At 43.1% G+C, this 23161-nt stretch overlaps 1 protein-coding gene across 11 annotated transcripts in view; it reads left to right on the top strand.

Annotated features, from left to right (window-relative positions):
• The window catches only part of PARD3 (par-3 family cell polarity regulator), a 601533-nt gene extending 578729 nt beyond the window's left edge, over positions 1–22804 (top strand). For 10 of the 11 annotated variants that reach the window (XM_055428032.2, XM_055428014.2, XM_055428024.2 and 7 more), the window contains 3 exons: positions 4645–4765; positions 14361–14488; positions 20765–22804. In XM_055428032.2, coding sequence (XP_055284007.1) covers positions 4645–4765; positions 14361–14488; positions 20765–21161 — 646 coding nt within the window. In that variant the 3' untranslated portion in view covers positions 21162–22804. The remainder of the gene's footprint in view (positions 1–4644; positions 4766–14360; positions 14489–20764) is intronic. The other variant, XM_055428021.2, reaches the window with a different exon arrangement.
• Positions 22805–23161: the final 357 nt, after the last annotated feature.

The following is a 23161-nucleotide window of genomic DNA, read 5'->3' as shown; positions in this document are numbered from 1 at the left end:
TTGGACAGCAAGGAGATCAAACCAGTCAATTCTAAAGGAAATCAACCCTGAATATTCATTGGAAGGACTGAAACTGAAGCTCCAAAACTTTGGTCATCTGACATGAAGAGCCAGCTCATTGGAAAAGACCCTGATACTGGGAAAGATTGAAGGCAAAAGGAGAAGAGAGTGGTAGAGGATGACATGGTTGGATAACATCATTGACTCAATGGACTTGAGTTTAAGCAAACTCCGGGAGATAGTGAAGGACGGGGAAGCCTGGCATGCTGCTGTCCCTGGGGTCACAGAGTCGGACACAACTTAGTAACTGAACAATAACAAATGAAGCCTGCAGGCATAGTTTTCAAAGCACTTGCAGTGCTTTCAAATGCATGCAGATTCCTGGGCCTGCAGTAGATGTATTGATTGGCTCAGAATATCTCAAGGTGAGTCTTAATCAGCATTTTTAAACAAGCATTCTGAATGATGAGATTCGTATACAAGATGTGTGTAGTGGTGAGAGCCATGAAGTTTTTTCCTCATTCAGGACACCTAAGAAGAGGCTGGAGTACACACGCCTGTGCAGCATGGGTGGAGGATGGGCTCTGATGCTTATCTACAAATAGGATTGTGGCTGCATTCGGCATGGATTGGTGTTTTTAGCTACTTTCATTTGGGAAGCACATCGCAGGAGTCCAATCTGAAGGTTTTAAGGCTTAGCAGTTTGTGTGATCTACCTCTGATAGGAAAGGGTGTATCCCCATGGTAATTGAATGGGAAAGATCTGAGTTCCGTCTAAGTCAAGGTTATGTTGTACATGTGGTTTAGGGATCTCTATAGTGTCTGATCCAATGTATGCTTTCTTGATTCTGTTAGAATCTTCATTTAGTTTTAAATACACACACCCATTCCCTCACACATACACACACATACATACATGTGTGTGTGCAAGTATACAAACACCAACATGCTAAATGCTAGTGTTGAATGTAAACTGTGTGGATTTTTTTGCACAAAAAATATATCTGATTCCTCTCCTTATGAGGGGGAATCAATTATAATTGATTGACTGACTGACTCTTCATAAAGAGTTTTATTGTTTTACTCACCCATCTGATCAATTGTGATATCTTTATTATATTCCTCACCAAAAAGTAATAATAATGAGCAACTTTAAGTTGGCGATGAACCCAAATGTAAGTTGATTGGGGTCTTCAGGAACTCATCACTAATGCTAATAAGCATTTCAGATTTCCTTTGGCCTTCTTGGCAGGAGAGGTAATCAAAAACTTTAGAAATCCAGATGTGAGTTATTGACGCTTAGGACCTACCCCAAGAGGCAGAGTTGAGCAGTTGCAGTGTTATATCTCTGGAAGCCAAGGTCTCACCTGCAGGCTGCTGACTGCTATTGCCCAAGGCTGCTTAATGGGCTCCCAGTCTTTGGGAACCTCCATCCATCAGGAAACTGCTGCAGCCTTCAACCCCTAGGTGCTTTGCTAGTCTCAGGCAGGTCAGTCTGCTTCTTCTAGAGCATAAGAAGAAAGGAAGCAAGGAAAAGAGAGTGAAACAGTGGTCTCGCCAGCAGCTCAGGTTTGGAAATAAGGTCGGAAATGACTTCTAGGACTTGTCTTATCCTATGAGAAACATGAAGGTAACTAGAATTGAACATTAAGGACCCTGGGTCCACTTCCCTTGTTGGGAGACTGTATGTTCAAGTAATCACAAATAGTAAGAAGAGGTCTGTTTTCACCAATGGCTTGGATTTCATGGACCTAATAATTATGAGGTTAAAACTGTGCTACATGAAAATAATAGGAAAATATTTCTACTTGGACTTGTAAAATACTTCATCAGGCAAGCCTCCTAAATCCCTCTACTAAAAACTGTGAAGTAGGACTTCTCTGACAGTACAGTGAATGGGAATTCACCCGCCAATAAAGGGGACATGGGTTTGATCCCTAATCCAGGAAGATTCCTCATCCTGCAAGCAACTTAAACCCATGTGCCAGAACTTCTGAGCCCGCACTCTAGGGACTGTGAACCGCAACTACTGAGGCCCTGTGCTGCAATTACTGAAGCCCATGTGCCTACAGCGTGTGCTCCACAACAAGAGAAGTCACCACAAGGAAAAGCCTGCACGCCCACGACAGAGAATAGCCCCCACTAATTGCAACTAGAGAAGGCCCGTGCACAGCATTGAAGACCCAGCACAGTCAAAAAGGTAGAATGAAAGAACATTAGAGGAACACTTAGGGAATTCTCTGATAGTCCAGTGGTTAGGACTGCACCTTTACATGGCCGGGGACCTGTGTTTGATCCCTGTTTGGGGAACTAAGATTCTACAAACTGAGCTACCTGGTCAAAAAAAAAAAAAAAAAGCTGTGAAGTTAGCCAGGAACAAAAGAGAGCCACAGCTGGAGAGAGGGAGTGAGATGAATGAATGTTTACTCTCAGTTCTTTGTCTGAGGAGTGTACACACATGCCCATACCTTCACAGTTTTCCCATGGAAAGCGAGGAGTTCTGTGGATTGGGCATCACACTGGGAAAATATGTGGGCTGGGGCAAGATAAGATGCTGTATATGTGACTTAAAAGCCAGTAGGAATAACAGCCTGCCAGGCTCAGGAGTGTGTGTGGGGGGGTCTGAAGCAGTGGAAGGATGCCTCATGTGTCAAGTTGCACATTTTACAGACGCATTAACTTTCCATGTCCTCCAGCTGATCAATCCCAAAGATTTGTCAGAAGAGAAACAAAGGGAAGATGAGCTTTCATTGATGGGAAAATCATCAAATTGAATGTGTCAACCGGCTATTTTAAAAACTCTCATGAAATTAACAGAAATGTGAAGGTGATAGGAACCCACCCAGGGGATGAAGTGATGAGAGACGATCCTGTCTTCTTAGAAGGTGTTCATGTTATGGTCCTCAATGTGGATCATTCCAATTTGAGATTTTCAAACCTATAGAATCCCTCAAAATTTGTGAAATAATACAAAGACATATGTTCATTTGAGAATTTTATATTCTCTTCTCTGACACATTCTCTTTCTAGGCCACTCCTCACAAATGCCATTACCCCGGAAGCTGTGTGGCCAAGAGAAGTCAGATCCGCTCTAAGTAACCAGGGCAATGTGTGTTCCATGAAAGGACCCATCCTTCTGTTGGCTGACAGCTTCCCATTCTGCCAGCAGCTTGGAGGGTATATGTGATAAATATAAGACTTGGTTCTTGTCCTCAAGAAGTCTAAAGTTTCACTGGAAAACTGTATACCAAATGTGCTTGATTGGATGTGATTTTGTGCTAGGGAATGGAATCGACCAACAACACTGTGAGATTTAAGATTGTTTTGTGCATACTCAGTCGCTTCAGTCATGTCCAATTTTTTGCGAACCTGAACTCCAGTACTTTGGCCACCTAATGTGAAGAGTTGACTCATTGGAAAAGACCCTGATGCTGGAAAAGATTGACAGCAGGAGGAGAAGGGGACGACAGAGGATAAGATGGTTGGATGGTTTCACCGACTCAATAGACATGGTTTTGGGTGGACTCTGGGAGTTGGTGATAGATAGGAAAGCCTGGCGTGCTGCAGTTCATGGGGTCACAAAGAGTCGGACACGACTGAGCAACTGAACTGAATGGACTGTAGGGTCCTCGACAGGCTCCTCTGTCCAAGGGATTCTCCAGGCGAGAATGCTGGACTGGGTTGTCATGCTCCACTCCAGGGGATCTTCCTGACCTAGGGATCAAACCTGGTTCTCCTGCATTGCAGGCAGATTCTTCACTGTCTGAGAGTGGCTAGAAAATTCTGAATTCTAGTCTCACATTTCCCTACTGGCCAGGGAAAAACTGGAAACAAATTACTTATCTTCTTTGAATGGCAGTTTATATCTCTGTGTGTGTGTGTGTGTGTGTGTGTGTGTGTGTGTGTATGTATGTATGTATGAAATATTACCTTCTGCACCTATCTTATAAGCTTTCTGTGAGGATAAAACAGAATTCAAAGTTATCAAAATGAAGGCAACAATATTGTTAACTTATTGATTCAATTCAACTACCACCTGAAGTTGTTTCTAAACTTTTTTATTTATGCTGTGAGTGTGAGCTTTTGTGTTTAGACCTCTGATAACTCATAAGTAAGAACGTCATATAATGGCATTATGTAAATAATACTGCATGTTTGTGAGGCTATAATGTATGGGGTTATCTCACTTGATTCTTACAACTGTGATATTTAGAGCAGAAGGGATTCTTATGTGCACTTTCTGTATACAAAGAAGCCACAGCCCAGAGGCACTGTGTTTTATTCCAAGAAGGTAGAGGACCTTGGTATTTATGATTTTTCATGCAATGTCCTTTCTAAACTATTGTTGTTGCCAACACCTTACCAGATTACAGAGAGGAAATGAGGCTTTTAAAGAGCTACGTAAAAAAGGAATGTCTAAAAATACTGCTCACCGTCTTGAATATCTGCCTGAAATCACCTCCATAAGTCTTAATCATAAGAACAAAATGAACACGTATTTGAAATGCCTAGATATGGTCTTAAAATTTCACTTCCTTCCAAACAGCACCGTTTCACAGCAAGCTGCCATTTTTTTTCCTAGTAACTGCCATCCACAGATTGTATTTCTGAAGAGTGTTCATTGTTGCCCATTTTGTCTTTCAGCAACAGATCAACTCCTAGCAACCATGATCGGATACAGCGTCTCCGGCAAGAATTTCAGCAAGCAAAACAGGATGAAGACGTGGAGGATCGGCGACGTACCTATAGCTTTGAACAACCCTGGGTGAGTGTCTGGTGCCTCCACACAGTTGTAGGAAGTCCTACAACTTCCCTGCAGTAAAAGCCATTAATAGCTGTGACCTCAGACCTTTACAAAACAAGACGAGATGGAGCCAAATTCCTTTGACCTTTAGCATATTGACCTTTTTCCTCATTTCCTTCTGGGTTTCATCATTGCTAATTTCATTTTATATTTTGTTGCACCATCTGTCCATTGCATAATAGGTTTCATTTGCCTGATGACAAGACAGAGCAGGAATATTCTGACTCGCAACTATGCCTTTTTTAAAGTTTACTAAATATTTTCTATATACATTTTTCTGAGAATCAGAGCCTAAGTAAATTAGTTCTGTGTTTCTATGGTGTATCTACTCTTCACAAAGTACAGTATTTAGAGATTCTTGATTCTCCCCCATCCCCTTTGTGTATTGGTTGAACCCCCGCTGTCTATCTGCCTGTAGCTCAATTCCATTTCTTCCTCCCGAAGCCTCCAGAGTGGTCTTTCTACAGCAAAGCTTTGAATGGGCTTCTCAGTGCCCCCAAGATAAGTCCAGATTCCACAATGTGGCAGGCTAATTAATCCTCCCAATCCAGCCCCAGACTTGAGCTCTGATCTTGTGTTTTGTCTTAGAGATGATAGCCCATGTGTGGATGGGAGGTGTTGAAGCAGATTTGGGGGTTCAAGATGATGCGAATTGTGAAGACTCTTTGAAAACTTAAGGAGGAGAGTCAATTAGAAATGAGTAAATAGGCTGCTGGAGGCAGGAAAATCTAGCTGAAGTATTAGTTAAGTCTAGCCCACATGGTGGTGGAATCATAGTCAACAACACTTTAAGGGCCGGGAATAGAAAAATAATTATTTTTCATTTATTTTATTGAAGTAGAGTTGATTTACAGTTTTGTGTTCAATTCTGCTGTACAGCAAATGATTCAGTTATACATTCTTTTCACATTCTTTTCCATTATGGTTTATCACAGAACACTGAATAGAGTTCAATATAGTAGGACCTGGCTATTTAGAAAAATAATTTTTTAGATTAATTCCATGATGAGGAATGGCAAGACAGACATGGCAGAAAGTCAAGGAAAGTGAGCCTGGGGAGGATACAGGTGAAGCACTGCCCCGTCTGGGCTGGTGGTCAGTGCAGCTCAGGGAGGTGTTGCCCTGATAGCCCGAGAGGATGCTGGAGTGGGGGTGGGGTATCAGCAGTCTAGGATTGTGAAGCCTAGGAGGCTGTGGTCAAAAGAGTGTGTTTTGGAGTCTTGGAACATCTGGATGGTGTTGGGATCAAAGGTGTCCCATCCATGCATGTAAATTCCTAAAGCATAGGAGTGATTACGGTCCCCAAAGTGAATGAGTTCAGTTCACTGTGTCGAGAATATGATTACACTCAATATTTGGGAGAATGAGAAAAGGCTGACTTAGAACTGAGTGTGGTCATATTGTAGGAAGGAGAGACAAACAAGGGACGATGGTAGGAGTTTTCCACGCTGGTTGGAAAGTCTGAACACGGATGGTATCACAACAGAATGCTGGCCCACTATCCAGGTCAGAAAATAATTTTAATTTTTTTTCTCCAGGCATCAGTTTTCTTATTTGTAAACCAAGGGGACTAGAGTAGCTGACTGAGTGTCAGTTACTAAACCTTTTGTTAGAATAAACATTTAAAAGGAAGCGGGTGTGTAGAGCAGGTATCAGTAGGGCTCCTGGGCTGCATACAGGGGTCTCTGTGGACCCAGGTGACTGCAGCCATGGTTCAGAGCTTCTCCAAGTGTGGTCCATGGACCACCTATGAGAAGCACTGCTCCAGAGTTTAGATCATTGCTGAGGTCCTCTTTGGACCTAAGATCCAGAATGGTTAGTACACTCCACACAAAGCCAGAAACCCACAGACATTATGATCTGGAATTTGGTGATCAAGTTGGAGTTTGTGGAAGGTTCATTCTGTAAATAAAAGAAGGGAAAATTGGAGAAGTCATCCCAGTTTGAAGGACTTCACCTTGGTTCAGGTAAGAAAGACGGGGGCCTTAGAAGAGACAATATGAGAACTGCATCCTGGAAGAAATCAATGGTAACTGACTTTGAGAGGTTATAAAACACATAAATACCTATGAAAATCTAATTGTCCTCTGCAACAATATCACTATTAATAATATGTAGTTTATTTTCCTAGATGGTACTAAAATGAGTCATTCCCATGTAGCAACAGGATGGAATTATGTTCATTTACTTCTATTGTTTGGCTTAATGACTCAACCTAGTCCTGTTAGGCTTCTTAACGTAGACCTCTTTGTGTTGTGGGATAAACATCCTTAACTATGTATATTTTCACAAAGGTGCTGAAAGGAAGAACGAGGCCAGTGCAACCTGAAGGGATAGGCATATGGAAATGGTTCTCACACCCCCAGCTCTATAGAGCTCCAGACCAGCAGGGGCAGCATTGTGCCATTTTACTTTACCTGGGCGTGTGAATTTCCAAGCAGCATGTTTTATTCTAAAATTAATTATTTAACTCATCAAATTTCTTGAGTGTTCATTATGTTCTGTTTATTATTGTGTTTGGCTCGGGAAAGCAAAGAAAGCAAGCCCTTAGAATCCTAGAATCGAGCTGATACAAAAAAAGGAATGCTGCATGCAGTCTTGATAGGGAAAAGCAGGGACGTTTGAACACAAAGGAACCACACCCAAGTTGGTTGTGGGTGTGCTCAAAAAGCTTGAAAGAATGCATCTTTGAAGTTGAAAGATATTTCAAATATATAGCTTTGAGGAACCCATCTTTGGGACCTAAGATTAATTGGAATTATTTCTGGATAGTAACATCATGTCCACAAGCTAGCTCTACAGGTTTGTTGGAAGCGAAATGAGCATTTCCTGCTCCTTAGCTCTAGAAGTTTTGTACTGAGAGATGTGGCAACAATTTGGTATCCATTTGATATCTTTGTAAGTTTTCTTTTTAATGTAGGACATGAACATTTTGGCATGTATTTTATGTTATCTATTGAATATGAGCAATCATGTTGGAAATTTGAGACTATCTTATACATTAGGAAACTCAACTACTGAAATTCATAGGCCAAATTATTATGTATCAAAAATGCCATAGCAACTTCAGATGGACCATTGGCTTGTAGGATCTCTTCCTATTGAGCAGGGAATTATTTGGATGACAGGTTGATTACCTTGGGAATGGAATAATTTCCTAAATTGTGGGTCAAAAAATTGACTTTTTATTTATTTATTTTTTTTCATTTTCAAACAGTTGGGATCTTGCTGGGTACTCCCCATTCTACAGATCATGTAAATGAGCTTCAAGTGACTGTAATTCTATGTGGTGTGTTAATTTTCATACCAATTCTCATTGTTGCCTTAGGAAGAGCTGCTCAGTTGTTCAGAACGTAGCTTGGTCTATGGTTTTTATTATCTGTTCTACAAAAAGAGTTTTGAGTATCTTGGACTGTTTATTCTCTTCTCATATATATTCTGACCTTGAAAGATCACTGTATTTGGAAAAGATGAGACCATGATCTCACCTACTGGAACTGTTTGTAATCATTTTAGTGTTAAGGGACCACAAGCACATCTTCAAGCTGTGGGTACAACTTAAACCATATTAGCTGGAATTGTCCTGCTGGTTGGAAATGCCCACATGTGCAGTGCAGTCAGATGTATCATACAGAAAAATATCCAAGCCAGTGACTTCACACACAGAGAGAGATGCTACAGAAAATTCCTCCACGTGGTCCTTTTTAACTCTTCCATTTTTCAAAATGTTCTCTTGACTCTAGCAGCACAGAATGCACCTGTTCCCGGGCTTTTGTTCAAAATAACATTTGGGCCGGAGGGAGCTGATTTTTGGCACAAAAGGTCTTTAGATGAGCAGAGGCCTAGAAAATTTCCTTAGCTCCATAATTGAAGTGAGTTATCTCCCAAGTTGAGTAAAAGAAGAAGAAGCAGGAAAAGCAACTTCTTCCTCACGTAGTGCCAGGTGCAGCATAAATAAAGCAGCAAGTTGCTTTAAATCTTTCTGAAGATAATGGAACAATAGCTGAGGTTAGGGTTATTATCACAGAGCTCAGATATGGACAGGGCTTAGTGTGTTGCTTTTAAAAGAATTAAATTGCAGGCTGCAGACCTAAGTACAGTATGCTGTTCAAACTTTGTAGATACCTGACTATTGCCCACAGCAGACTCACTGACTGAGACGGCTGATGGATGGGGTAATGGAGCCTCTAATAGCTCTATTGCGAAATCCTTTCCATCCCGGGTGGGGAGGGACTGAAAGTAGTTTAGTTCTTCAGATAGAAAATTGATCCTCCACAATGTGAAAATCCTCTTCTCCCCCAAGCTTTCTTCCTAGCTGTTTGTCCTAAACAAAACAAAATCTGCTCCTTTCTCCATTTTCCTACTTTGGACTTTTGTTTTTAAAGAAACTTCTATTTGAAGTGTTTATTTATTTATTTGGCTGTGCCGGGTTTTAGTCGCAGCACTTGGGATCTTCGATCTTTGTTGCAGCATGCAGGGTCTCTAGTTAAGGCATATGGGATCTAGTTCCCTGACCAGAGGTTGAATCCAGGACCCCTGTATTGGGTGCACAGAGTCTTAGTCACTGGACCATCAGGGCAGTCCCTACCTTGGACTTTTATTGGCTCCTCTTTTTAGCGTCTCACCTGCTTTAATTAGAGGGCTGGTCAGACTGCACAGCCATCCTACACCCCTAGACTGCCTTCCCTGGACCAGGGGAGTTTGAGGAAATGATGGTTCTCTTTTTGTCTTCCTCTTTCTTAAGACTTTAAAGGCATCTGCTGTGATCCCCTCTTAGCAAGCCTCCATGCCTGGACTCAGTAAATGCCTTCTTAGTTGACAGCCTTACTGTGTGGAGTTTGACTCCATCTCACATTGGGTGGCCATCACCTCCCTTGGAAATCCACCTGGAGGGAGCCAGTCTTGCAGCAAAGGGGTGCCCTGGAGGGTGGATGGGTGTCCCTGTGCTGCTACAGAGCAGCCCTCTTTCTTGGAGTCCCATGACCTGAGGGCTGTTATACCCAAGGAGCCCTCTGGTGGTGAAGTGCGTGAGGCTGCCTGCCTCCCATCAGTGACGCTGGAGGGCTGCTCCTTTATTTTCAACCGATCATCTGATTCCGACAGGAAGCCAGATCCTAGCCCTGGTTGGGAAAGATGAGAAGAAGACAAATAGTGTGTTAAGACCAAAACACATATTTATAAAATCTTGATGAGGGAAATTGGTATGCACTGCCATTTTTCAACCATTACTCACATCATTAGTAGCAATTAAGCTTTTCAACATTCAGAACCCACAGAGTTCAATCGATAGCTGTGTCAGTACAGTTTGTGATGGGTCGAGGGGAGGAGGGCTGGGAGGACAGGATCCAGAGACGAAAGTTAACTTTGTTTGGATTAGAAGTTGGCAATTAAGTCCACAACAGAAAATCATTTACCAGTGTTAACAATGGCCACTTTTAAACAGAGTCAGAAACTTACACCCTTAACATGATTCCATGACCTTTTATTATCAGAACATGGAATTCATGCTAGGATCACAGTATATTTGAATTGCTAAAATGAGAACTTTAAATCTCAAGGGATATCATTGTTCTTTGTGTTGTTATTGTCATCTTCATTGTCATCATCATCTTCATCACAGGTTTTCATCCAAAGCACACAGATTTTTTGTATTTTATTTTTGCTTTCTCTACATGCCCTGGACATATGTGAAAATTTGGAAAAAAAATTTTAATTGGAGTATAATTGCTTTACAATGTTGTGTTAGTTTCTGCTATACAATGATATGAATCAGCTATATGTATACACATATCCCCTCCCACCTCCCCACATCTATCCCTTCTGGGTCATTACAGAGCTGAAAATTTTGTTATTCATAATTTAAGTAGAAAACCCACCCCAAACAATCACTTATAAGACTATTACATGTATGTGTGAATACATACAAAAGAACACACACATATTCTTACATGCTTTTTCTTATCTATAAGAAGAAAAATTAGTGTATTTAAAATCATTAAATGCTTTATATAAATGTTAATAGAACTAATGAATTTTATTCATGAGACATATTTTTACATGAAGCTCTAAAAATCTTATAATATCACCTAGTTGTAATCAGTTCTGAAACTTGTAGGGTGTATATTTATTTTTGTTCTTTCTTTAGTATATTAACAGTTTGGGCTTTGTATTTTTATTTTTAGGTATTGTCTTTTTTAATTTGGAAAAATAAGGATGATTTTACTTAATGGAGAGAAATGCTGAAACATTTCTTAACTTACTGAAATAGTACACAGAAGAGATTTTCACCTTTTGTTCTACACTAGTGAGTAATACCAAAATTGTGCAACTTTCAAAGTTTTATGTAATTTTTAAATATAATATAAATAGGAAAATCTCTTCATAATCATGATAAACACCAGTACTTTGCAGCTCATTTACAAAAGCAACCTGCATAGTCTTGACTGGTGGTTTTTAAACATAAGCCATGAAGAGAGTCACGTATCCGTGGTTTTCCAGCGTGTTGTGTAAGAGATAATCATGTATTTACTTCTGTCTCACAACCTCTATCATGATTATGGCTGTGGCAACCTTGGCTATTTTTTTTCTTAAAAGGTCATTGCTTGTCACCAGTTTCATCACAAACAAGGCCAGGGTTATTTATAATTTGCTCTCTTAAAACGGAACTGCTCTCTTATTATCTGGTAAATCTCTAGAATCATTACAATCATGCTTTGCCTGTATGTTTCCCCATATAGATGCTGCTTTGTCACTGTAGTTGCTGTTACTGTTTTATCTGAAAACATGCCCTTCTCTCTGGGGTTACCTATGATCTCTTTCTTCATTTCTGTCTTTATTTTTGTGATTTTGGACTCTAGATATTTCTATTTCTGCCGTTTCATTCTATTTCTGCCTTTGGGATGGAAACCACAAAACCCCAGTGTCTTAACGTCAGGGTTCCTGGTAATACTGTTTCCACAATTCACATTTTTATGAGATCTTCATTGAAATCAGGAATCCAATTATTTTTGATGCAGTCCAAGTAGAGAACTGGCCAGGACGAACTTCTTTAGCTGTTGCTCTCGGTCCATCATGCACACAATCTCCCTGGATATCTGTAGCCCAGTCAACTTTCATCCTAAAGATAAGGGTGATTCTTTCTAATAACCTACTCTTTCGCACACTCTGAAAAGAGAGAGTAAAATATTAATAGCAAAGCTGGGGGGTGTATTTCATCAGAGTGAAGCAAACAATGAGATCTGTCAGTCTGCTGATTCCAGACTCCTTCCCTCATTCTAAGTTTACAGATCCCACTCAATGATAATTTCATTACTGGGATTCATCTAGATGCACTGAGATATGCCACTGATAAGGTTGGAGGTGAATAGTCCCAGAAAACACACAGTAGAGGAAACAAAAGCCCTTCAACTTTTTTTCTTCACTCCATCAGTATCAAATTTTCAGGCCTCTGGGAGAAGCAACTTAAAAATACACCTGAAATTTCTACAAGACCTTGCATTTTCTTTTCACAACTCCACAAGCAGCGTGTCATAGAACAGCGTGAGCTTGAAAAGCTGGTTAGTAAATCTTGCAGCAGAATGCCAGGTCTTTCAAGACTGTTTGACACATGTGTGTAGCTTAGACTGAGTGTAAAGGAAATGAAAACAGGGTTCTTTTTGAAGGCATATTTTCTAGCTTTGCTTTTCCTGTCCACTGGCCCTTCCCCAGGCTCCCTACCAACAACAGATCACCCCAGCACTGTTCTGGGCCAGCCTCATTCAGGGTCATGGAAGAAACTGTTTGTCTCCTTAACGTTGTTGACGAACAATTGCTTCATGCTTTGTTTGCATAAGCAGAACTCATTCGGCAACATGTTTTCTTTACTGAAGGCACCACGGATGTTATTTGAACCGTGTTGTGGAGTGGGTCTCCGAACACACATTTGTTCCAATGTGTGTGGTTATAAACATCCACTAGTAGAGACTGGGGTATCGTAAAGTCTAATCTCTTCACATATTATTTTTGTATCGGGATATTTTTAATATGCTTGCTGACGATGCCCATATGCTTTGAAATTTTGTCCTGCATATTGCTTCATTATTGCTTACCAACAAATGGGATATGCTGGCCAGGCAGAAAGGGGACAATAGAGGTTACTGCCTTTCTCTTTGCACAAAAGCCACCAGAGGAGCCACTCTTTAAGGAACAAGCCTACGTGTTATCTTTCCAGGCTCCAAGTGAGTGCTGAGACTCATTATTTTAGAAAGTGATTATCGAGTCCAAGTCTGCTATTGGTTTTCAGCTCTAAAAAAAAAAAAAAACCAATAACTTGTTTATCACAGACACAGACATTCTTTGTTTGGAATAAATCTATTGCACAATGTTGCATAACACAAAGGGGACAGAGGTTGGCGAGTGCCAAAAAGGGTTACTTAAGAGTGTGTGCCATTGATGGCTATGATCAACCTTTGTCGGGTGTTTGTAAAGTTAGAGGCATCGTTGCCTGTTTTGAGTGGAGCTGTTTTCAAAATGCACGATGGTAAAGGTGAACTCAAAGCCATTGGTTAGAAGCTAAAGCACGCACAATGGCCCAGCACCATACACTCCCCCAGTATCTGGTTTCGGTCAGCGGCAGCTATCAGTAGACGACCTTCTGCATGAAGTGTTTAGCCAGAAGGACTGGCTGTTTCTCTGTAGCATATAATTAACCTGGGTAAAAATGCCATTTCTTAATAACTAAGGCAAAGTTTATTATTTCACAACCAATTCCAGGAGCTATTAGCTTGCAGGTTTATTCTTTGGATAAGCTATTCTGTTTGCATGTGGCTGCCACGGTAGATTAGAAGACCTGGATATGGTGAACTGTGCCTAGTTTCAGCTAATCTCAGTTCAAAATTTCACTGTCATTCTTTAACAAAAGGAAGATCAGCTGCATTTCATCCTACTGCTATACTAAGATGCATAACTACTGAAAGCTTCACCGGCATGGCCAACCTTCCAGTGTACAGCCTGGGACTTTCCCACTGTTGTGAATTATTGAAGCAAATTTTTATGTTTTTGGCACTTTTAAAATTGGGCTATAGTTGCTTTACAATGTTGTATTAGTTTCTGCGATACAAGGAAGTGAATCTGCTATGTGTATACATATATCCCCTCCCTCTTGGCTCCCTTCCCCACCTCATCCTACCCCTCCAGGTCATCACAGAGCATCAAGCTGTGCTCCCTGTACTGTGCAGAAGCTTCCCACAAACTATCCTAGTCTTCCGAGCAGGGTTGTTCCCCTATATTTGCTGTCTATACAAGGGATGTCAACCAGTGTCTAATGTCTGTATTTGCCAAGCCTCACTAGGCAGACTAGAAAGGTGGATCTCTCGATTTTAAACCCTTCTAAGGCCGTAATTAAAATTTAGGGTGATGGGGTATTTGGGGCTCACGAGACCAAAAATGCACTTGATTTTTAATAAACTCACGAAGTCACATATTGTCTCTACGTCAGTCTCTGAGAACTGAAATAGGCACCGAGCCCTGTGCTATTCGGAGTTCCTTTCCCTGACCTGTCTTGTGTTCTCTCCTGCAGCCCAACTCCAGGCCGTCAGCGCAGAGTGGGCGACACTCGGTGTCCGTGGAGGTGCAGATGCAACGGCAGCGGCAGGAGGAGCGCGAGAGCTTCCAGCAGGCCCAGCGCCAGTACAGCTCGCTGCCCCGGTACGAGCCACTCACCCCCAGCCCCCACGCCCTGTCCCTGTCCCCTGGGAAATCCCTCCTTCCCAGTGCACTGGCTTTTCCACCTCCGAGGAACCGCTCATAGACGGTGGGAACCGTGGCTTACTTGGCCAGACCACCGCCTGGCAGGGGGACCAGGCAGGAAGGTGTTTCAAGAGATGCCAGCATCCCCAGCTGACAGCTCCCTCCTGGAAAGTGAAGTGACCTGCTCCCCGCAAGGACGGGGCTTAGGGGTCAGGCCTGGGATCTGGTGTTTGTTCTGCGACCTCCCGTGGGGCCAGAGACAGATTCCCCCGCTGAGAAATGGAAACAGAACTTTTACTTTGCACGGCTCAGTGGTAACTAGCGTAAATGGACCTCGTAAATCTAGAGTTCTCCAAAAGGACAGGTGTAACTAGTATAAAAGCTCAAGGGGCTGTGGTCTTCTTGGCCAAATGTTTGGCTTCCTGTATTTTAGTTGTGTTTGAGATTATTTTTTAAGGGATGGGGGAGAGCTTTCATAAAGTGTGTGAGAAGAAGTGAGAAGAGACATGTCCAGGGCTCGGGAAGGGGACGGATGGGGGTGGGAGGGCCTGGCGGGAAGATGGGAGGAGACCTGGGGCTCCATCCTCGGGAAGAGGACCAGAGAGAAGCAAGTACATTCACCGGGTTGCTCCTGCTCGGTCCAAACCTTCCAAAGCTGCTCGGTCCTCCAAACTGATCCTTTCGTCCTGGCGCACCCCTCTCCGTGTCCACTGCTAGCCCTCTCCTGCACCCCACCTCTCCTCCCTCCCACCTCACCCATGCCTCCCTCCCACCTCTCCTCTGAAGACCTGTGATTCCATAGACGTGAGGCTTGCAGCTGTGGGTCCACAGCTGTCAGTCAGTGATTCCCTAAAGAACCAGAACTTGCCCTTTGATCAACTGTAGCTCCCTTCCAGTTAGCCCATTTTATTCTGTGTGGATAGGAGAAAAGTCGAAACCTTAAGAAGAAAGAGTGCCGTGAGTTTAGGCGTGTGGGGCTGGTCGCCCTCTCCACCCTCTTCACTCCTTTTAGAGGGTAGAGGTGCGTGTGTGGGGGGTAATTTGCATGTAACTTTTACAGTAAGTCCCCTACATACAAATCTTCAAGTTGTGAGCCTTCAAAGATGCAAACATGCGTTCCGTCAATGATAGGCTTGAGTGAAACTGCAGCCCGCCCTCCGTCTCCTGTTGCTGGTGACCCTTCAGCTCTGCCATCTCCCACCTCCTCTCCCTGCTCCTGTCAGTAACTTCTTGCCTGTTCACTCCATGCCAGCCCCTGTATACCAGCTGCTGTACTAAACTACTGTACTTTTCAAGGTACTGCACTGTAAGATTTTAAATGATTTCTTTATTTTGTGTGTTTGTTTTTTATATATTGTTTATGTGAAAAGTATTATAAACCTATTCCAGTACAGCACTATAGGGCGAATTGTGTTAGTTGGGTACCTCGGCTAACTTTGTTGGACTTACAAACAAATTGGACTCGTGAACACGCTATCAGAACGGAACCTGTTTGTATGTAGGGGATTTACTGTAGTCTGCCCTCCATATCCATGGTTCCATCTATGGCTTCTCTGTATCCTCAGATTCAACCAACCACAGACATGTTGTCCTGAAGTATTCATTGTTGGAAAATATCCACGTGTAAGTGGACTCATACAGTCGAACACACACAGTTCAAGGGTCAACCGTAACTCCTCAATGTGCACTTCTGATTGAGGAAATCAGAAACTCAGGGTCTTGCACACAGCTTGGTTCCTTGCAGAGACACCTCACTCAGCTAGAGGCTGGAGGGAGGTTGAGGCGGGCTGTGACCCACATGAACTGGAAGCAAATCCCAGTTTCTGACATATGATATTTTTCAAAGACACTTGACCTCAGCTCTTTGGATACGGACAATTGACAGAGTTTGGTCTAAACAAGTCACCGTGGCATTTGATACCAAAAAGGTTTCACACACACACACAGAGTTGAGTTGCAAAGTGGAGCATAAAAGAAAACAAGTGGCAGGACTTGGGATCAGGCATGCTAGATGAGGTGGTTTGAATTAGAGGGCTGTATACTCGCCAGAGGGGTTTGTACAATCTTTCCTTGATTAGGGAAACCTATAGGCTGAATTCAGGTTCCACTGTGAAATGTCAGTGAGAAACACTAGCCAGGTGGTAACGTGAGATCAGTGGGGAAAGGAGACCTGGGCAGCCCAACACTCAGTTCTTAACTGGAGGTGGATTTTTTTTTTTTTAATTCCTAAATTAGTTTTCTTTTTTCTGTTTTACTCTCTCTTTTTTTTTTTATAAATCCTTTAAAAATTTTCTAGTTTGATTCCTTAGTATCCAAAGTGTTAAAGTGTTAGTCACTCAGGTCTGACTCTATGCGACCCCATGTACTGTAGCCCACCAGGCTCCTCTGTCCATGACATTCTCCAGGTTAAGAATACTGGAGTGGATCGCCGTCTCCTTCTCCAGGGGATCTTCCTAACCCAAGGATCAAACCCAGTCTCCTGCATTGCAGGCAGGTTCTTTACAGTCTGAGCTGCCACAGAAGTTCTAGTATCCAAAAGGCAGCTCTAAATCTGAGCAGTAGAAGTAGATTGGGTCATAGTCACTGATAAAAAAGTGTATTCAAGACGCTTTGGGATGTTTTTCTTTATTCCTTTTTCGCACCGTCTGTCATCTTTCCTCCTGCCATTGGTGGTTTCTTGCTCATCCTCCTTGTGTCCTGACTCAGTCTCCCCACCATGCCCATGTATTATGCGTCTCCACTGTTTGTCACCTTGTCAGCCCAGGTCTGTCTGTCTTCATCCCTCTGTGTCCTTCTCAGCGTGATGCCTGACAGCTCTCCTCAGGTGTGGGGGCTGTGAGGGTGGTCTTCAGACAGAATCACTAAGAGGCAATTATTGCCAAATCAGGGTGTGGGCTTTGGGTGGCCTCAGGCATCTCCAGCGAGCTCATTCCAGGACCCAACAAACCTGTGTGTTGGTCGTAAAGAGACTCACTGGAAGGAATGATGCTTTATTGCTCCCGTGGTCATTGGTGGCCTTTGAGCAACCCTGGGACAGTGGAAGGCGTGCTTCTGGTTCTCACTCTGGGCCGTGTTTGTGAGTTGCTTCTCTGAGTGAAGGTTCTCCAGTCTGTCTTTGGTGCCTTTCTTTGCTCCTTGATCTCTACCAACCCTTCCATCCCAAAGGACAAAATGCTAATCTTTTTGTTCATTTTCTTCCTTGGTCAGAAAGATGCTCCCCCAATGCTCAGAGCCTAATCATTGGAGGCAAATTCACTGATTGGTCACCCATGAACTGTATATGCTACATTTTTGTGAGCATTTTACAGATGTGATTTCTTTTCTTGCTCCTCATAATCCTGTGAGGTTAGAGATTCTGCCTGTTGCATTGATGAAGCCACCTGAGCCCAGAATAGAGAAACTTCCCAGGCTCACAGCTGCACGTGCAGACCCAGGGCTGGATCAATGTCCTTCGAACACCCAGCTGGTCTCCCACTGTTCCCTGTGCCTGCATGCCTCATCTTCCAGCAAGTGGAGGAAACTTACTGTCTGCTGCTTTCTTGTGTTTCTCTACAACCTGCTCATTTCTTGTCCTGTTCTTTAATCAAGAGCTTGCTGATACACTAGCTTCCTTTCCAAGGTAGTGTGTGTATGTATGTACATGTGTCCATGTGTACACATCTGTGTGTATGAACTTTCCCCACATGTCTTACTTCAGACCTCAGGGAGGTTTTCTCCCTTCTCTCTAAACTGCTTAATCTGAAGAAAATTTTAGCTACAAGAAATTCTTTTTCCCACATTGTCATAATTTCCATCCCAAACAAACTGTTAATGAATTTTCAATGTGTCCTAGTACAAAAAGACTCTGTCTCCCTGGACTGATTCAACTTCCGGTCCATGACCACGTGGAGCAAAGCCTCAGGCTTCGTGCAGCTGGAGACCAGGATGGGCAGGACTAGTGGATCCCCGTGGACCAAGGTTGAAGAAGTTTATCTCCAGTTATCCTTAAATTGACAGCTAACCCATGAAAGAACCCCATGTTGTTGCTATAACACCAGTAACAAGTTTGTTGTTTTAATTAAAGTTTCATGATTAATATCAAATCCCTTGGTTTCATGCTGGCACTTTCCATCATTCATGGCTCTGAGCAGATTAATTTATGACTCTTTAAGTGGAGATAATCAGTGCTTTAGGCAAATAAACTATTCCGTCAAATCTAAGGATTCTTGCCTGAGCTGACTGTACCCAGGGCCTGATTCCCATTACAAGGATGAATATACTTTAGACTGTTTAATTCATCATTAAACAGTCATTGCCAGAGATGATTCTGAACAGTAGTTCATCTTCCTTATTGAGAATACCCTTGACTACATTTTAGGTCATATGGAAAATGGGCGGATTTCATCCCAAACTATATTGATGACACATCTGAATGTTCAGAAATGCAAATGGCTTCATTCCCATGAGAGACCCAATGCTGCATAGACCTTACTTTTCCCCTACCCGAGTCTTTTTGAACACTCCGTCATGTTGTGTGTGTTGATGTGAAAGGCTGAACAATACATACTGTCACTGAATCATTTTTTTATTGATAAATGGAGCAATATATTTTGTTTTATGACTCAATTCTCACTCCCTCTCTTCCATTTTCAAGGCAAAAAAATTAGGGCATGTCTGTCTTTCTGGCACAAAATTGTTTTACTTTATCATAGCCAATCTTATTGTAAATTCATAAAAGCATCTAGAGACCTGATAGTAAATTAAAGATGTTTCAAAACAATAATGTTTCCTGAAAATGATGTGCAATTTTATTGCAGAAAGGATAAGAAATTGAAATTTCTATAGGACTCTGATTTATTTCCCCATCTCGGGGTGACAGAATTTGAGTGCGTTACCCTGGCCTTGGATGAGGATACCGCGGGCAGAAAACAGTGCTTACGCCTCACACACCCAGCTTCCGCAATGCTGATGAGCGTGTATTCCAGGGGTTGTCAGTTGCTGACATATATAACTCGAAAGCCGGGTCTTTAAGGGACTGCCTGTTGCATTTTTAATCATAGAGGAGTCTAGACTTAAATCTTTCATAACTGAAGTCATATTGTAATCCATTCCATGTACTTCGTATTAGCTAGCATCTCTGGCATGAGGGTGGCAGCTGTGTAAAATATTTGTTTGGCTTGTTTAGAACTGAATTGTAATGTTGTAAAGCGAGCAATTATTGCTGGTACAGAAGCTGCCAAATCTCTAATACCCCTATAGAGCATCCTGCCAATGAGTCTAAATTGCAGGATATATTGTTACCCTAAGCAGAACAGATCACACCCGTCCAGACACAGAAGGAAGACCCTGTTTCTGAGTAGCTGTCTCTCCTGTGCAGCCATTGTTCATGCAGACTTGTCTCAGACTTGAGCTTGCCGGAGTCAGTCACGTTTTTCATCCTTCAGCTCCTATCACAATGTCTGAGAATCAGCTGAAGCCAAACACAGTAAGTCCCCTTACTGGGAACATATGAATGAGTTCCATTCTGAGAGTGCGTTTGAAAGTCCCATTTATTCAAAACAGTTAGCACAGGTATCTAACTAACACAATCGGCTATACAGTACTGTACTAGAATAGGTTTATATTACTTTTCACACAAATAATACATAAACAACAAACACACAAAGTAAAGAAAACATTTTTACTCTTAGAGTCCAGTACTTTGAAAACTATATTAGTCCAGTACAACAGCTGGCATACAGGGGCTGTCATGGAAGGGAGAGGAGGTGGGAGATGGTAGAGCTGAAGGGTCATCAGCAACAGGAGACGGAGGGCAAGCTGCAGTTTCACTCATGCCTGATATTGATGGCACAGGTTCTGGTTCCTTGCTCGAATTAGTTCTATCTACCCTCTTGTCACAACGATGCGGTGATGTCTGCGTACATCCTGGGCTTGGAGTAAAGACACTGTACTACCGTGCTGTCTACAGTACTGCGCAGTAAAGCACACTAAAGCACAGCCACTTACAGAGGGTGCATGCACAGGACAATGTACGCCAGACACGGGGACTAACCTATGTGATTGACAGGTGAATGCGCACTTGCACGTCTGAAAGTTCATGACTGAAGGTTCATATATAGAGGACTTACTGTGATGTTTGTTGAGATATAGAAATGCTGTTCTGGCTCCCCCACCACCACCCCCTCACTCTTCCCCTTCATCTCCCTCCCTCCACTTTTCCCAACACTCACACTTACCTTGGGCTTTGCTTCCTAGGCAAAGCAGGAAGAACGCCAGCTCTGTCTCCCAGGATTCTTGGGAGCAGAACTACCCTCCCGGGGAAGGCTTCCAGAGTGCCAAGGAGAACCCCAGGTACTCAAGCTACCAAGGTTCCCGGAACGGCTATCTGGGCGGGCATGGCTTCAACGCCAGGGTCATGCTGGAGACCCAGGAGCTGCTCCGCCAGGAGCAGAGGCGGAAAGAGCAGCAGATGAAGAAGCAAGCTCCGGCCCCCGAGGGGCTCACCAACTATGATTCATATAAGAAAGTCCAGGACCCCAGTCATATCTCCGCCAAGGGGCCCTTCCGGCAGGATGTGCCCCCTTCGCCTTCTCAGGTCGCCAGGCTGAACAGACTCCAGACTCCCGAGAAAGGGAGGCCCTTCTATTCCTGAGCAGGAGGAGAGCGGACGCCTCGTGTCATGCAATAAAGGACACTTTCCTACGAAGACTTGTATTCGGGAGTTTTTTTTAACACCCTGGTGGTACTACGGAGTATTTCTGTTGCTGGTATCAGTGCCTTTAAGCAGTGTGGGCAGTTTGATGGAAGGCCTTAATGTCTTTGCCACTGTGTTTCACATGTCTATTTCATGGAAGAATTTCCCGCCATGTGACAATCACCTGTTCGAGGCATCCTACGCTCCTCATCTCTTGGGGACTGGGAACCTGGCCCAGCCTGGGAGACCCCGTGGCTTTGTGTTACCGCCCTGTGCAGCTTGTGGCAACAGATCATCCTGAAGTCACAGGTGATGTTGATCCCTCTTTTTTTTCCCCTTTGAGTTTCTCAGATGAAGTGACATCTCCATCTCTGGTGGATGAAAGTGGGTGATATACACCAGAAATTGGGACTCTGTGGTACTTCCCAGCACAGTCATTTTTAACCCTTTGTGACCAGTATGGTTTCCCTTTTCTTTCTCAGCTCCTTGTAATGGGAATTTCCTGCATCTAAAAGAAGCTAAGCCATATTCCAACACTGTCAGGTTATCGGGGGGGTCCTTCTGTAACTGCCTTATAACTCAGTGTTACCAGTGATGTGATCATTCTGTCTGCATTTATAAATACCCTTGTTTAGTCCTGTTCCCTCAGGCATGTGTTGAGTCATCACAGCTCTGCGTGGAGAACATGGGAGATGGGCATCAGCCCCGGTGGGGCAGGGGGCTGCTCGCCCACCGGCCCGCTGCGTGTCATGATGTGGAGGGGATGATAGCTAGAGAAAGAACTCTCCCAGGATGAGCGTCTGGCCCAGTCCTTTCCAGTCATCCTTTTAATTAGTTTTTATTTGATGAGTTGGCAAGAAGGGCATAGCGTGGGACAAAGATCAGGCAGACACTCATTTGGGATTCCAAAATCTCACCTGCTGTCTCCGGCTTTTAGAGTAATTGGAATCAATGTTTGCCTATTCATCCACCTGCTATCTCCCTGCCTGGCGATGCCATCAGGCTTCTAGAGAGTTCTGCCATGAAACAGACAAGGTAAATAAGTGGACAATTATTCCACATCCCACAGAACGGTCTGGTGTCCCCAAACAGTGATAGCAAAAGATTGCCCTTGTGTCACTACATTAAGGTGCGTGTGGGTCGTGAGGACCTGGGTTGCTCCCGTGTTTCCATCTTCTCATCTGTTGGTCTGAACATCCTGTTGTAAACCATGGCTGGATTGCTAAAGTGCCTGCGAATCTCGACATGAAAAAAGCTTGAGATGAAAGCTCAGCATATTGTGTGTTAACAAAAAGAAAAAAAAAAAAAAGACATGTACTGATATGCCTATTTTTTTTTTTTTTTACTGGCACATTGTATTTTTTGTGTCCACTTGTTTTTAGAAAATATGTGAGGGGTCCGTCCCCATACCTGTGTCTCTTTTACATCTCCGTGTAATGGTTCTGTTTGTTCACGGAGTGTGCCGATGTTGAAATGATGTGACTGGTGCAAGCGTGGTGACCTCTGACGACAGCGGCTCTTCCTCACAGCCTCCCCTGTGCTGTGAGGAACAGCCTTCCTGTACATACGAGACTTCTAATAAAAGGCATATTTCTTCCTGTTCTCTGTGTCTCTCTAGTATTCCTGTGAAAACTCTCCTAGCTGGGTTTTTCAAAAGTCTATTAGCAGATGTGGTTTTTTTCCCCCCTATATTTAGAGAAAGTTGAAAATTTCCTCGTCTCTATCTGTGCAAACATGGAAATGGATGATTGATTGTTTATTTGAACACCTGAGGAGAGAGGGGACCGGGAAGAGAGAAGGACCTAATTAATGAGTCCACTGGAAGGCTCGGGCTGCCCAGAGTAGTTGGGAAATTCTGAATGGAAGGAGCTGATGATACACTAAAATAGATAAAAGAATAATTGTACAGACAGCAATGTGTTAGTAAGAGTTCCACCGTTGCCCTTTGCTCTATGAAC

This window comes from Moschus berezovskii, chromosome 15 (assembly GCF_049115385.1).
Source record: "Moschus berezovskii isolate FMDL1 chromosome 15, NW_MosBer_1.0, whole genome shotgun sequence".
Lineage (NCBI taxonomy): Eukaryota > Metazoa > Chordata > Mammalia > Artiodactyla > Moschidae > Moschus > Moschus berezovskii.
This window is presented reverse-complemented; position numbering and strand designations above follow the sequence as displayed.